Source organism: Varroa jacobsoni, unplaced genomic scaffold (genome assembly GCF_002532875.2).
Source record: "Varroa jacobsoni isolate VJ856 unplaced genomic scaffold, vjacob_1.0 scaffold_1274, whole genome shotgun sequence".
Taxonomy (NCBI): domain Eukaryota; kingdom Metazoa; phylum Arthropoda; class Arachnida; order Mesostigmata; family Varroidae; genus Varroa; species Varroa jacobsoni.
The window spans coordinates 528,868-542,801 of NW_019214176.1; the positions used below are offsets into that span (position 1 = coordinate 528,868).

The 13,934-nt window shown below is 39.6% G+C and overlaps 1 protein-coding gene across 2 annotated transcripts in view; it reads right to left on the minus strand.

The window, feature by feature from the left end:
• Positions 1–5,716: 5,716 nt before the first annotated feature.
• The window catches only part of LOC111268304 (uncharacterized), a 37,679-nt gene continuing 29,461 nt past the window's right edge, over positions 5,717–13,934 (minus strand). For both annotated transcript variants that reach the window (XM_086971658.1, XM_086971656.1), the window contains exon 4: positions 5,717–7,018. In XM_086971658.1, the coding sequence (XP_086827784.1) occupies positions 6,927–7,018 (92 nt within the window). In that variant the 3' untranslated portion in view covers positions 5,717–6,926. The remainder of the gene's footprint in view (positions 7,019–13,934) is intronic.

The following is a 13,934-nucleotide window of genomic DNA, read 5'->3' on the forward strand; positions in this document are numbered from 1 at the left end:
GCTTTTCTGGTGGTTTATTATTTTCAACTAACAGAATTTTGTACCTTTAATGAAACGGTACGGTTCGGTCTGTTGGTTAATTGGATTGATCTTTATTTACCTTTAACCCAACATATAATTGTCATAGTATTCCACCTAACCGTAAGGGGAAAAGCATTAAACAAGTAACCGCAAAGCATTTATTGGAATCATTAGTGAAAGGCCATTTCTGACACAGAATAGGAATACCGAATTTCGAGGTGGAAATTTCTGTCTGTCTAATCAAGTGTACGACGAATGCGAGTCTACGGGTTCTATTTCGAGGAAGTTCCTAACTAAAACTAATTTTCAGAAGTCCAAGGCAAATTGTAGACACTAGTTAAAGTCAGTGTCCGACGTTTCTTCTGCCTGCACCGGTTTTTACTTTATTTAAATGAGATTTTTATTTAGGTTGAAACAGCGAAGGGCGTTTTCATGGAAATCTTATTTCTAGCCACATGGTCAAGGCAAAATTCTTTGACATTAGGCCCTAGCGGCGGTTATTAAAAGCGTCAGTACGATCGGCGGCTTTTCAATCGGAATAAGCTTGTAGACGGTTGATAAATAAATAACTTTAGCTTTTAAATGCTTGTTCTACGTCTGAGGCGGTAGTATGGTTGAGACAGTCCGTCAGATCACGAGCCGCATGCACTCATCTGCTGAGAGCCATTTCATCGTAACCGCTCTGGTTGATACAAGCTGTTGTGCCGTAGATTTTTCGCCGTTGTAAAGATTGAAATTCTATTACACTCTGCACACGCTCTGCTTATTATAGCACAACCGGCTACTACAGAAGAAAAACACGAAAAGCTTCATTGTCTTTAACCCAGTTGTAAGTAGCTTTCATCAAATCATTATTACGATAAGGCAAGAGCTGCAATAAGCTATGCCGCTTGTTGTCTGAGAATGCTACAGCGGATCTATCCCTCGGATGTTTTTAATATCTGAACGATCTGGTCCTACGTGACAGCCACGGTCTGCGCGAAAGCTTTTGACCCTTTTCATTTTCAAACAGCGGGCGAGCTTTTTGCTCATAAGGACCATCTGCAAATGATAATAACACATTACAGAGTACGATACTATAAAATATACATTAGAGCTGGACTGTAAATATTCGTCAAATGCAGCCTGTATTCGTAACAGGTCTAGCTGTTAGTGTCAATAAACAGAATTGGTATGTTAAAGACAAAAAAAAAAACTCATTTCATTGAATTAACGTTCATTAGGTCTCTTATACACTAGGCGCTTGGTATCAAGGCCGCAGCTCTTATGCTGTTGAAAATGTTCAATCTTTTAGCTTTGATGGGTACCTGCTGCGCGAACAGGGCACGTGACACATTCTACCGGCTCAGGAGTAACACGATCAAGAGAAAATCATTATGGAAGTTACCAATACTATCTAAAAAACATATTGAAGATAATGAAAAGCATTGAATGAGCGACTTGGATGGCTTACCATGGACATTGTTACAAATTAAATTCTCGCTAACGTACCGTGTACAGTAACATGTTCTAATTCTTCAATATCGAAGAAGCACTATCTTGCCACTAACATTTCAGTTATACATCCAAGACAAATCAAACGAATCGAGCAAGTGTCTTATAACATTTTACCACCATGAGCATATTGCCACGTAAGATTTCCTGCAAGTCACGATTTGATTAACACAAAAACAACAATACCGTGCCGTGAATCACAGTTATTAACAATGGTAATTCAAAACGGGGAAGCCTGAATTAGAAAATTTGGCAGCAGAAATCTGCTCGGGCATAGGTAGAATTATGTGTCATGCCTCTACAAAGGTTTGCTATAATATATTGTACTCGATGGAATGAAGAAGGTCTGATGTTTTCTGCCGAAACAAGCAAGAGTTTTCCTAGGACTAAAAATTTTAGTTTTTAATCTGTCGGCTGCCAAGGAAAAAACTGTCATGATTTTTGTGAATGGATAAAACTGACTGTGGTGGCTCCGGCTTTTAACGGTGCCAGCTTGTATGCCCAGCGAATTTATTCGTGAGACTTGCGTACTTCGAGTAAATGTAACGGCACAGCTTTTGCTATTCGATGACCAGTATATTGGCCTGATTTGCGAGGGATTTTCAATGACACATTTATATATATGTATGTCTATCTGTTACGTTATGCGATAGTGTATCATGTATGGTATGGTAAACAATAGAAATGTTACAAATTTATCGGCTTTATCACGCGTACCGGACTGCTGTAATGCGTACGACGTGTGGCGATAGGATGTTCGACCAGACATTTATTCTTAGCAATCAGATCTCGAAGGGTGTCGGGTCCATTATGACACAGTGCTTAATCTAAAGTGTTGACTTTTTATTTAGCAACTATAATACAAGTGGTTAGAGGAAGAACCCCACGTTTGTACAGCCACCGAATAATAAACAGCTAACAATCCGAGTAGCACGCTTCGTGAAGTCTTTAGCTTAGATGGAGCATGATCGCAGGAATTATGCACATACGAAACGTATGAATATTTTTTTTTATGTGATTTTTAAATTAGTTCGATTGAGAATGCAGGGTGTTTGTTGAATTATTGAAGCCGCATAGTTCATCATCCACCGATATAGAAAAAAAAACGTCGATAGAAGTCAACATCAGCCGCTAAATATTAATCTCTTTAATCAACTTTTCTATTAAACAGGTTATAACCACGACCTAATTATATATGCAAAAGCCTCCTGGCTCTTACGCGGTTCCTCTTAGTTACGTGCGTACCGTTGGTTATTCGACGCCGCTAACCGCATCGGCTATCGGCAGCACTGACTCTCGCGCTAGCCCACAGTGGCAATATTTTCACCGCGTTTGAGGGCAAAATCATCTCCACCGAATGAAAAAGTCAAATTGGTGATCATAGATGGGGCCAATTGTTGCTAATGCAATGTGTGCTTGCTTTGTGTTTCTTCCCAGGGTCCGCGTAATATCGTAGCAGTCTCAACTTAACTAGGCTATGCTGCCGGGGTGGCAAGACCGATGATTGATTACCAGATGATTAGTAATGTGATCTATTGTCTATTGGATCAATTTTTCATACAGATAGGCACTATGCACGAGGACGATATCGCTGCCGGCACTCCATATCCTTTTCATTCTGCGTTCGTTCATTTATCTAAGACAACATATCCCGTTATAATATCTAATGTGCTCTGGATAAATTTCTACCTATAGAGGCACAAAATTACATATCCGCATCACATGGAAGAGCTAGAATTTGAAAATGACGTGCGGACATTGCGCAATGGCAACAAGGAAAAGTGTAAATCTCTAGCCCAAATCTTCGAACCCTATTAAAAATGTTTATTGCATAAAAAAGTCTTACTGAGCACTTTGGTTGGAGAAATAAAACTCTCTGTTCACTTACCGTTCCTGTCCGTGGAGCTGGCGAATTGAAGGGAGGCCAATTCAAACATTCGGTTAGCGTAGCGCTCAATATATTAAAAAAAAAAAAAAAAAAAAAAAAAAAGCTAGTCTCTATGAGCAGTCAGTGCAGCCACTAGTAATGGGCTTGCCTTAGCGAATTTAGGCAGTTTTGCCCACATATCGTTTGGTTATCGATGTCGCCTTGGAGGGCAAACATTTTAGATCGACTCAATTTAATAACCATACGTCATTCGTTACCATCATTTCTAATAGTATTCGATATTAGTATGTTTTCGGGGTATAATTTACAGGAAAATTTAGGTATGACAAAAAAAGCTACTAATTTGCTACTCCTATTTGCAACCCACTCATTGGATTGATGGGAGTTCAGTAGCGGAACTGTAACTGTTGTTAAAGCGTATTGTTAATAATATATAAATATATATAATATAATAAATAATAACTAGTACAAAGAGAACAGATTGATTCTGCACCCGTCAGTTGCTGACACGCTTCTTATCTCGGAGTGAAGTGCTGTCAGAAATAAAAGGAAAGTTGACTGAAATAAACGCAACCACCCAGTAAATAATTGGACCTCATTTTTGTCGCTACTAGTACTACACCTCTCTTTACCATGGCGCATAGCACAGTGTCACGCTGGAAAAATAAGGCGGGTCTGGGTAGTTTTCTATATTTGTCGTATAGTGACTCGCATATGCAAAAGACGAACATAACAGTTTATCAAGGCCTTACCTCAGGTTGAAAGCTGAACATTGCTTGTAATCATAAAAAAAAACACGCAAAAACGATCCAAAAAGCGAGGACCTGGTCTTATTTCTGAACTAAAGGAAATCCATATACATATTTTTTATAGTATAAAGTATATAGTATTTATAGCAATTCATTTTTCGTCTCTTTCAGATTTTCTATGCGCGGCTAATTACGCCATTTAATGATGTCCTTATGTCATTAACTGTTTAGCGTTCCCGCTCATATGGCACACCGATGCCCACGAGCGAGGTTATGTGTGTGACCTGGTGGGGGCTTCGATGCAATCAGGTTTTTGTAAAAATATAACCTCATTTCATCGCCTTGCGAAGCAGACGACGAACCGCTGGTACTTCAGCTAGGCTGAAGATTTTTTAGTGATTAGATGCAATATGTCGAGTAAATCAAGCTCTGTCGGATGTTGTAAATCCATTGAAAAAAGGTAGTGATTAAGTAAAATTTAAGTTTAATTACAAGCAAGAAGAGACAGAGTTCTGAATAATGCTAAGTAAAGCCAACTAGATTTCTAAGCTAACAAAAAACCGTATAATGGGTTTGTGATGTTTCTACGATGCTCGTATTAAATGTTTGCCATTCGCGATAGGCAGGTAGTGCTAACTGACCTTGGAATAAGCTTAGGTAACAAAATTATTGTCAAAATTATTATAAGAAAAGTTGACGACCCTCTTTCTTGCCCGCTGTCAACCGGTCTTTCGCTTTTGTTGGTTAAATGGTCAACGGGCCATTTGTCTTTTCTTTCGTTGGGGAAAACACATTGAAATTGGAAGCCGCGGTGGCCACTTCTTTATGGTTACCATCGCAAGGCACTTACATCGCAAGGCAAGCGCATTATCCACCTACACCAGCCATCATCTCCCGTATTTTTCTATTTCTTTTCCCTGATATTAATGTAGGACATTACGTCCTGTTGTGTAGGAATTTGTCGTTGTGACTGCGCGTTGACCGTGTCGAACGAGATCGATTCAATGGGGTAATTAAAAGCTGGGTTCCGTTACGCTCTTCATTCGATTTGTGACCTCTAATTTGTGAATAGATCCCTTTGGATTTAGATGACTTATTATAGTCACATAACTGTAGTTTATTTTGTCGTCGACCGTCTATCTCCAAAAGTGCTTTTGGATGATTTTCATCTACCTTAAATGGAATAAGGTCCACATCGCCATTTGTGCTCAAGGAAAGTAACGCTTGGTAAGCGCTTGGGAACCTTTGAAGGTGGTTTGAGAAATGGGAAGGAATGGTACAGACGCTTCCAGAATGGAAGTAGATTTGTCGCTAATCAGTTGTCAAAATCCTTGCTAGACCTAGCGGACTTGCATGCGTGAAGCTAGCAAAACTGGCATTTCACATGAAAGTATAACCCAGACACTGAAAATACAGAAACTGAGTAATAAATGGAATTGATGTCAGGTCAGTGCGTGATGCGCTTCCTTCGCACGGCTTTAATCGACATCACCCATACGACCCCTATAGACGAGACATGCTTCAACTTCTATCGCCACTGGAAAAAAACAATGTCGTATTGGAGAGCGGCATCGTTCATCAAATCTGGTGGCCTTCGAATAGACTTGAACATGAAGTGGGTACTGGCGATAGACATTGCTACTATGCCGAAAACGGAACAAGTTTTTCAAAAAAATTCATGAATCGTCGGCATCGCAATAAAAAGGAAACAGTCTAATTAGTTGACGACAACTCTAAGCAAAAGAATAATCGAACCTTGGCTTCAACCTGCTTATTCTCCCGACCTAAGCTATGGGGCTTCCCATACCTTAAAATATGCAACACGTATTAAAAAGATATTATATGCCTGACTAGTTCAAAAGTTATTGGATTTTCAAGTTCACCAAATTAATTCGTAATAAGGCACATAACAAAGTATATGTGTGATGGCTTATTTTCTATACGCAATCAATTTGAATGGGAGTTTTCAGTGTTTATTCTCTAGGTCACATGTTTACAGGCACGTTAACAAAGTGAGATGTCGATATGATATGGAAACAAGAGCGTGAAATATCCAGGCAAAAATCACCGGGTAAAGCGAAATTAAGTTTTTTAGAACGATTCGAGCTTTTTGTTAAATTGATCTTTTTGAGACTTTAGTTTAAACTTGGCTAAAATATGTAGGGTGTAGTTACTGCCGGAAAATTTTTGCAGCTGGCTTCGTATATACAGACTTAGCTGAAAGCTGGTTTGTCCTTCACAGGTGTACCGGTTTTCATCTACTCTCTATATTTAGCCGTAATGTGATAATTTTATGTGTTGTTGAGCTTAGCTTGTTTAGGAAAAAGTACTGATTTTAACTGTAAATAGAAGGTACTTTCAGCAGAAGTCCTAGGCCCATTTTCGTAGTCATCCCGAGATCCGCTCAGGCAAAGCTGCCACTAACTGTGGACTTGCAATGTGCTTTTCCAGTTTGTTTTTTCCTGTCGATTGCGCAGTGTTCATAATTGACGCCTGATATGCAAAGTACGTCTCCAATTCCTTGAATTCATATTTTGGAAACCTTCACGCCTCTGACAGAGCGGTAGCTATTGCGCTAGCAATTTACGAACACAAAGGATGATCATGGAAGAACGATTTGGCAGCGAAATTGGTAAAGATCAATTGTCGGGTGCTGTACAAAACTTTACTATGGGGAAAGCTGTTCCGCAATTTGATAGCCATGCTAATGGATAAACTGCAGCTTCTTCAGCTGACGCCGCGGTCGAGTCACACGCAAAGTTTCGTAATAGTGTTTACGTCGAACTGAAGTCATAGTTCAAAGACCGCCAGTAGTGAAGTCGGCTTAAGTTTTCCTTTATTGAACTGTAAAGCTTTCGACCAACGACTGTAAAGGATGAAAAACAAAAGAGGAGAGGATTCATAAATTAAGAATTCACCAATAGCAAAAATCTATTGCCATAATCTAGTATATATAACAGGTACTTTTATGTATATTTGTATACGTCAAATAGCAACTAAACGTTTACGGAATAGCCGGTTATTGCTATGCTAGTGTAATCGAACCATCAAAAATCGTATATTGGAAACAATAAACATGATTGGGTCTTTCATAGTTAACTTCTAACTCAGGACTGCTAAGTTAGAATCAAATCCTTTTCAGCGTGGCGTGATGCATCGGCTACATTTCTGCCTATATATTGGGCTAGAATAGGTGTTATTTCTGGTTTTTATGTTTTGAGAAAAGAGCGTTTTGCTTAAATTCTAGAAGCAAATAAGCTTATTAATATTTGCCGTCACTCCCCATGACCTTATCGAATTTGTCAAATAATTTATACTTCATCAGAATTTCGCAAGTCTGGTGTCGAAGAACTCGTGCAGCAAGGTTTTAAGAGCGTTATTACCGTTAAATACATGCTTACCTATTTGATTTGCCATTTGTGACCATTTGTGAGAACGGGGTCTACTATAGAATCTGTAAAAAAAATCCTCCACTAAAACTTTTGCAGGGTGACTGTTTTTGTTTTGCCATAATTTCTTTGGCAGTGTCGTAGAGAAGGAACAACCCGATAGACGAGGCCTCTGGGTAGCCCTGTTCACTATAGTTAAGTTATACACAGATTTCTGCCGACCGTCTTCTTCGTTTCAAGCATTTCATGTTGTATAAAACTTGGTAGGGTTCACGAAACGTAAATGATAAGGATTTAACTCTGGTTGTGGCCATGCCTGTAGACGTTACCCAAGTTCTGTTCATTTTCCCGTTCAATTGACAGTTCGTCTGCCGATCTTTCCTCGGAAATACTTTACTCGCTTAACGGGTCGCAACGGAGTATATCCGGTAATTTCAAGATGCCACTTATGAATTTCAATCACTTTGCTTTTTTTTAAAAAGCGAAACTTTTTTACCTGGGACCTCGATTTTTGAAGCTCGAACTTGGCATCATATCCTAGTCACTGCATAGTGAACTTTAGCGGAGAACGAATTTTTTCGATTGGTATATAGAGTTTGACAAATAGGCAAAGTAACAGGAAGCGTAAACCTCATTAAAAAAAAAACCTAAACATTTATGTTCCGACCTAATAAAGTAGAGTTGCGATGACAGTATGCCTGCCATTCTCGTATTCTAACCTATCTGATCAGGCTGCGTCTGAGCCTACATGTTCTACAGCTCAGAGTTGCTCGACTATTCGCTTAGTCTGAATCACGTAACTACTCGATTGAAGTTCGTACTGTTTTTTAGCTGTATATATTGGTGAAAAAAGCTTTTGGGCATAGTTTCAAGGATATCAAATAATTTGAGGATTAAAAGGCGTTGTACAGGGGGCGGATTACAGGGTCTACTTGAGTATTGGCCATTTTACTTGAGTACAGAAGGTATTATATAAATAGATCCGGGTCGAGCGAGTGCAAGAAGGTCATCGAAATCGAAGGTGAATGGAAGGACCTGCCACCTTCTTAATTTATAGTGACAGTAGGCCATCGGGTGCCTCATTCGTATTTTAATTGTTTTGGGTGGTGATAGACATTTTCTGGGCTGCCGTGTATTGAAGCGACTGTGACAGGAGAGCGGCTGGAATGGCGCCTTATGGGCTGGGTGTTACCCAACTATGTTTTCTCAAAAAGTTTCAACATATTATCTTCATTTGTTGAAGATCACAGACATTGCATCCGTTACATCGAACGTCAGCTTCGCCTATTTTTAACACTGCCGTCTTACAAACCAAATTATAGAATATCGCGTACTAGGAGAGGCAGGACATTCGTAGTTCTTTCCCGTTCTAACATTCTGGTTTTGTTGTTTGGAGGAAATAATTTTCCCTCCGTTCTTGGTTAGGGGAAAAGTTGATTATGTGTATATATGTCTCAAGACTTTCACCAAATGTATGCGCGACAAAAACCACACGCAGGACTTTATGGATTTTTGCTAGTAAGTGGCATGCATAAACAAGTCCAATTAATTAGGCAAATGGGGAATAGTCTGCCATTATTATATAATATCAGCGTCTTGTGCGATTTTGGATTAATTGCAGCCATACTGCTGACGTTTTAACAAATAAAAAAAAGACCCTTGTTTATCTAAATGCTAACGTTCAGCGAAAATTGTGCCTGAAGATCGCCGCTCGGGGTTTCTTGCCATAAAGAATCGATGCTCGCTTTCGGAGCGCCACATCAACTGTGCAAAATATCTTCTCCTAGGAAAGACAAGCCAGCGAAATGAACAAATAATCTTATCTTCACTGTAAATGCTTGACCGGCACAAGATGATCATTACGGTACAACAATCTCGTAATGGTGTAGCGGTGACGCGTTTCCAAAACACACATTACATTCGAAAATAAACATAAAGGGTTTGAAACTGACCGGAGACAAACATCGCTTCTTATTGGGAGTATCCCACTAAAGCAACGCGTACCGCACGCCGGTGCCGGACGCTAGAAGGCCAGAAACATTCGCTTGATTACAGCGCAACGGCCGCTCAGTAACGTTCCTAATATTTTGCTAAAGCTCCGCTAAGCAGAATTGATTCAATTTTTATTGGAATAAACTAGAAAGGCCCACATTTTTTTTGTCAAGCTCTGAGGCGAATAGGCATCAATTATAGTGACATAATAGACTGACATAACAAACTGTCCGGTTATATTTTGTCAACTGGATTTTCATTGTATTCGGACGAACGACGAATTTTTCCCCTAAAAAGACATTACTGCAATAGTAGAACGGAACACGATAGCATCTACAATATAACGTGAGCACAAATGGCGTGCACGATACTATTTAGGACAAATGAAACATGTTGAAACTCCTTAATGTTTCTGGAAGTTTCCACACTTCGTTCCATATGTTCGCCGATGGCACACGTCGTTATTGTAAGTGTCAGATCGTTATTTAAGCCGGACTTTAAAAGGCACTCATCCAGCTATAGGTAAAGCAATCCGAGTTTAGATTTCGTTTGTATTCTTCATTCACTATCGCTTTGTAACATAGATCTCCAGTGATCCATATTTTTATTTTGCTATCGTAAGCCTTCCGTAGATATTGAAGTCACGATAATAATATAATATATCTCTTATTGCCCACTGCTTGAAAAAGGTGCGTGTTCTACAAGCTCTTTCCTTTTCGATAGGTCAAACGCTCTAACACTTAAAAAAAAATGTTACATTAGCACAAAGTGGGCGAAATTAGAAAAACGAATCCCTGCAAAATGAGCCCGTTTTGCAAACGATTGCATAGCAGAGCTTCGTTGGAATGAACTCTTACACCTCCCATTAACACCTAACCGAGATAAAACTTACGTAGCGAAGTTACATTAAACACTGGGGGGCTGGGTAGTGCCTTTGATTGAATGCAATATATGTTTGATTGGTTTTGTTGTTGAGACTTTGACATAGATGCTCCCCTTCCATGTTTACACCGTGTTCAGTGAATCCTCAATAAGGTTTATAGTGTTATTGAAAGGAACCAAAGCTTTTCGTTAAGTCGATAAGCAGGATACGAGCGTATTGCTAGTTCGAACTACCAGTAGTAAAAGGAGAGGATCTGAAAGTATAAACTACATACCTAGAAAATCTACAGCAGATTAATAGATATAGACGTAATTTATTGGTAATTCAAAAAACGCTTGGTTAGTTCGCATTAAGTTCCGCAATATAACACTTCAGGCCATATCAGTTCCAATGTACATGAAGACAAAGTTCTTAATCTTAAATTAAGTAAAAACAAATCGTTCATAATATATTAATGCGTTCACTGATATTAGATAAATGGCTTTATTGTAGATAGAGATAATCTAATAGAGCGGCATCAATGAAGAGCGACGCTTCGTACCTACGTGAAAGTCAGTGGATGTAACTTGTGAAAGCACAAAAGTTAATAGACAACATGCTTCTACCAATGTACTTGATCTAATGCACGCAAATTCGTTAACTATCGCCCTGTTCGTAAAAAAGTCCGTTACAGCAGCGGAAGGCCAATGTGCCCTTCAATCGCAATAATTGCGAGCCTCCTTGTCCTCGTACCAGTTTACAAATAACAGGCTGTATGTTAGGCGACGTATACATTATTAAGTTCTAAGAACTTGCCTGCAGTCTCGAACCAGGATCGGACTGAGACCGTGTTTGTTTACCTAACATGTGACGTATCGTAAACCACGTTTGTACTTTTGCCATATTCCATTTTAAGCTACAACGGCAAGTATTTTTTGGCATCTCTTGAAAATTCTTAATTTTTTAGCGATATACGGTATAAAACCGTGTCCGCCCTATGCTGGAAGCAATGTATTCTAAAGTAGTAAACGCACAAATGTTATTAATGGCGCTTCGGAAATATAATCGAAATGGAAAAAAACGAAATGTAAGCTACTGGCTTTTGTTTCAGATATCTTCTGCAAGTGAATAAAGGCCCATTTCGTAAAGGAAATAAGCTAATCAATGCGTTAATTGCAATGGCGAAACCCACTACACCAGCAACAAGACAAACGCGTTTTTGCTACAAGAAAAAACACTATGATCCCTGCCCCAAGGCTTCCCCACAATGCTTAGCTACGCCGTAACAACAAACGTTACTAACGATTTCTGCCAACTTCCTTCAACTCCCACTTGCAACTGACTCCGTAATTTGTTTGTAACTTCTAGTTAGCCCATATGCTACTGACGGCTTGAGTGCTCTGAAGGCGAAGACTAAACCTTCGCCGATGCTTAGCTACTTGCACAGCGGTTCAGACACGCTGGCCCGTGTACGGATCGATAAGAAGTTGACTTCACACTATCAGAGTTAGCGACGGACGTCCTAAAGCGTACTATTAACGAATACTGATTTTATACAAATACACGCACATACGCATATGGAATCCCGCAGACAGTGTGCTACAAAGGCAACAGGTATCAAGGTAGTTCAGACAAACTATGGCGGCAACAATTTTCTGCTAGTCAGAAAGCTCAGGAGTTGCTAAGTCTTGAAGCGAGTTTCCTTCTTCTGATTCTCAGAAGAAGGCATCACGGTCGGCCTGCGGCGTCCCGGGACTGTAATTATTGAGCAAAAATTGTCAGTGAGGCAGGCGATTTTTCTCATAACTTGTTTAATTTTTGTTTCATTGTAGTTCTCGAATATTTCCATCTAGCAGAATCCGCAACCTTTAAAATTTGCCAGCGTTACCTAGATATGGCACGGAAACGTTCGTTTATGACATCACAGCCTAATAAATTTCAAAAAGTATGACTAAAAAGCTGAAGAAAAACACAAGTTAGTGTGAAGGATTTTACGATACCTAAGATTTACTTTGGCGACTATCTACTATATTATGGGCTTAGCATTGTCGCGTTACTATCCAGTATAAATGTTGCTTATAGAATGGTACTTGAAATTGTATGTGGGTGATATTTTAGTCCACTAAATAGAAACTATCATATAATGAGTTTTCTAACTACACATAGGCTATGCTCTAACACTGTAAAATGTTTCTATGTTCAGAAGTCAGACTATTTCATGGCTTAATTCGGACGGAACGCCTGAATCTGGATTTGACCAATAGAATCCAGATAAACCGATCGAATACAGCTGAAATTCTTAACCTAACATAAACCCCCATCTATGTACCTTTGCATACACAAAACTCGAATAAAGTAACTGAGGCACAATTTCTGGAATTTTGGAAATTAGTTATGATGCTTATCTTGCATTTCCGTAGTTTATTTTATTTATTTAGGCACAATGAAAATCAAAGCTCAAATTCGGTATGACGTGCACATAATACTAACGTATTGACCGTGATATATTCTATTCTAATAAAATGAAAAAAGATAAAAAAGAGACGAACCGCGCTGAAGTTGAGGAAATATGTATCTAGCGTGCTGAGAGCGAACAGCAGTATTGCTCGAAGCGATAAAGCCATGCCAGCCTAAGTTAAAGTTCTTTATAAGCATAGCTCGAAATATTCTCGACAGCTGCTAAGAGCTCGTTTACATAATATTATTTTTCATACCAAGCAGCCGACTTTTAAAGATCCCATATAAATACTTTTCGAAAAGCCTACAGTCAGTGCAGTATTATATGTAACGCAGTTACTAAGCATCTACTGTATAATGTCACAATTGTAAGCGTTCAGTAGCTTGAAAAGAAATTTCCCATTTCGTACGCTCATTGCCTATGTTCCACGTTTCTTTAAAGATAAATGAAACATAGGATGTTTCATTTTGTCGTGTATTGTCCTGCCTTACAATTTCTTTGTCCATATCTCGCCAAGTACAGTATCGCACAGGGACAATGAACAGTCGTCTGACCCAATGGCAGAATGCTGCCAGCCAGTAGAAGTGATCCAACCCACGACGAATTGCGCCAACGAAGCCAAAAAACTGCAAACGGTCTAGCCTTTCCAAGTATAGGCGCCTTGCAGGACGTAAAAGCAAGTAGGCTGCAATGGCCAACCATCCATCTTCCGAGGTCATCTAGACTTCGAATGATGGCGCTGATGACGCACGGTTTTCCTGTGATACTCGAGATCTGTTGACAGCGAACTTCTACGAGCTTCTTCGTTCGTCGGCCTACACCAACCTCTAAAGAGGTGAAGGCAACCTAGCCGTAGGAGCCGTTCTACTAGTTTAAGAGATTGTCAGGTTAGAAGAGAGGTATGATTGCAGCGTCGGTAGCAGTCTGTCTTATACGAAACCAACCAGTCGACTGGATAATACCGAAGCCGTTCTTCTTTCGTTTTTTTTTGCACGTACAGTTGTTTTTCTCAGCCCACAGTCGGACATATTCGAGGGTGGGAGCGCCAACGACGACTGCGCGCCGGATCTACGCAGAGCAC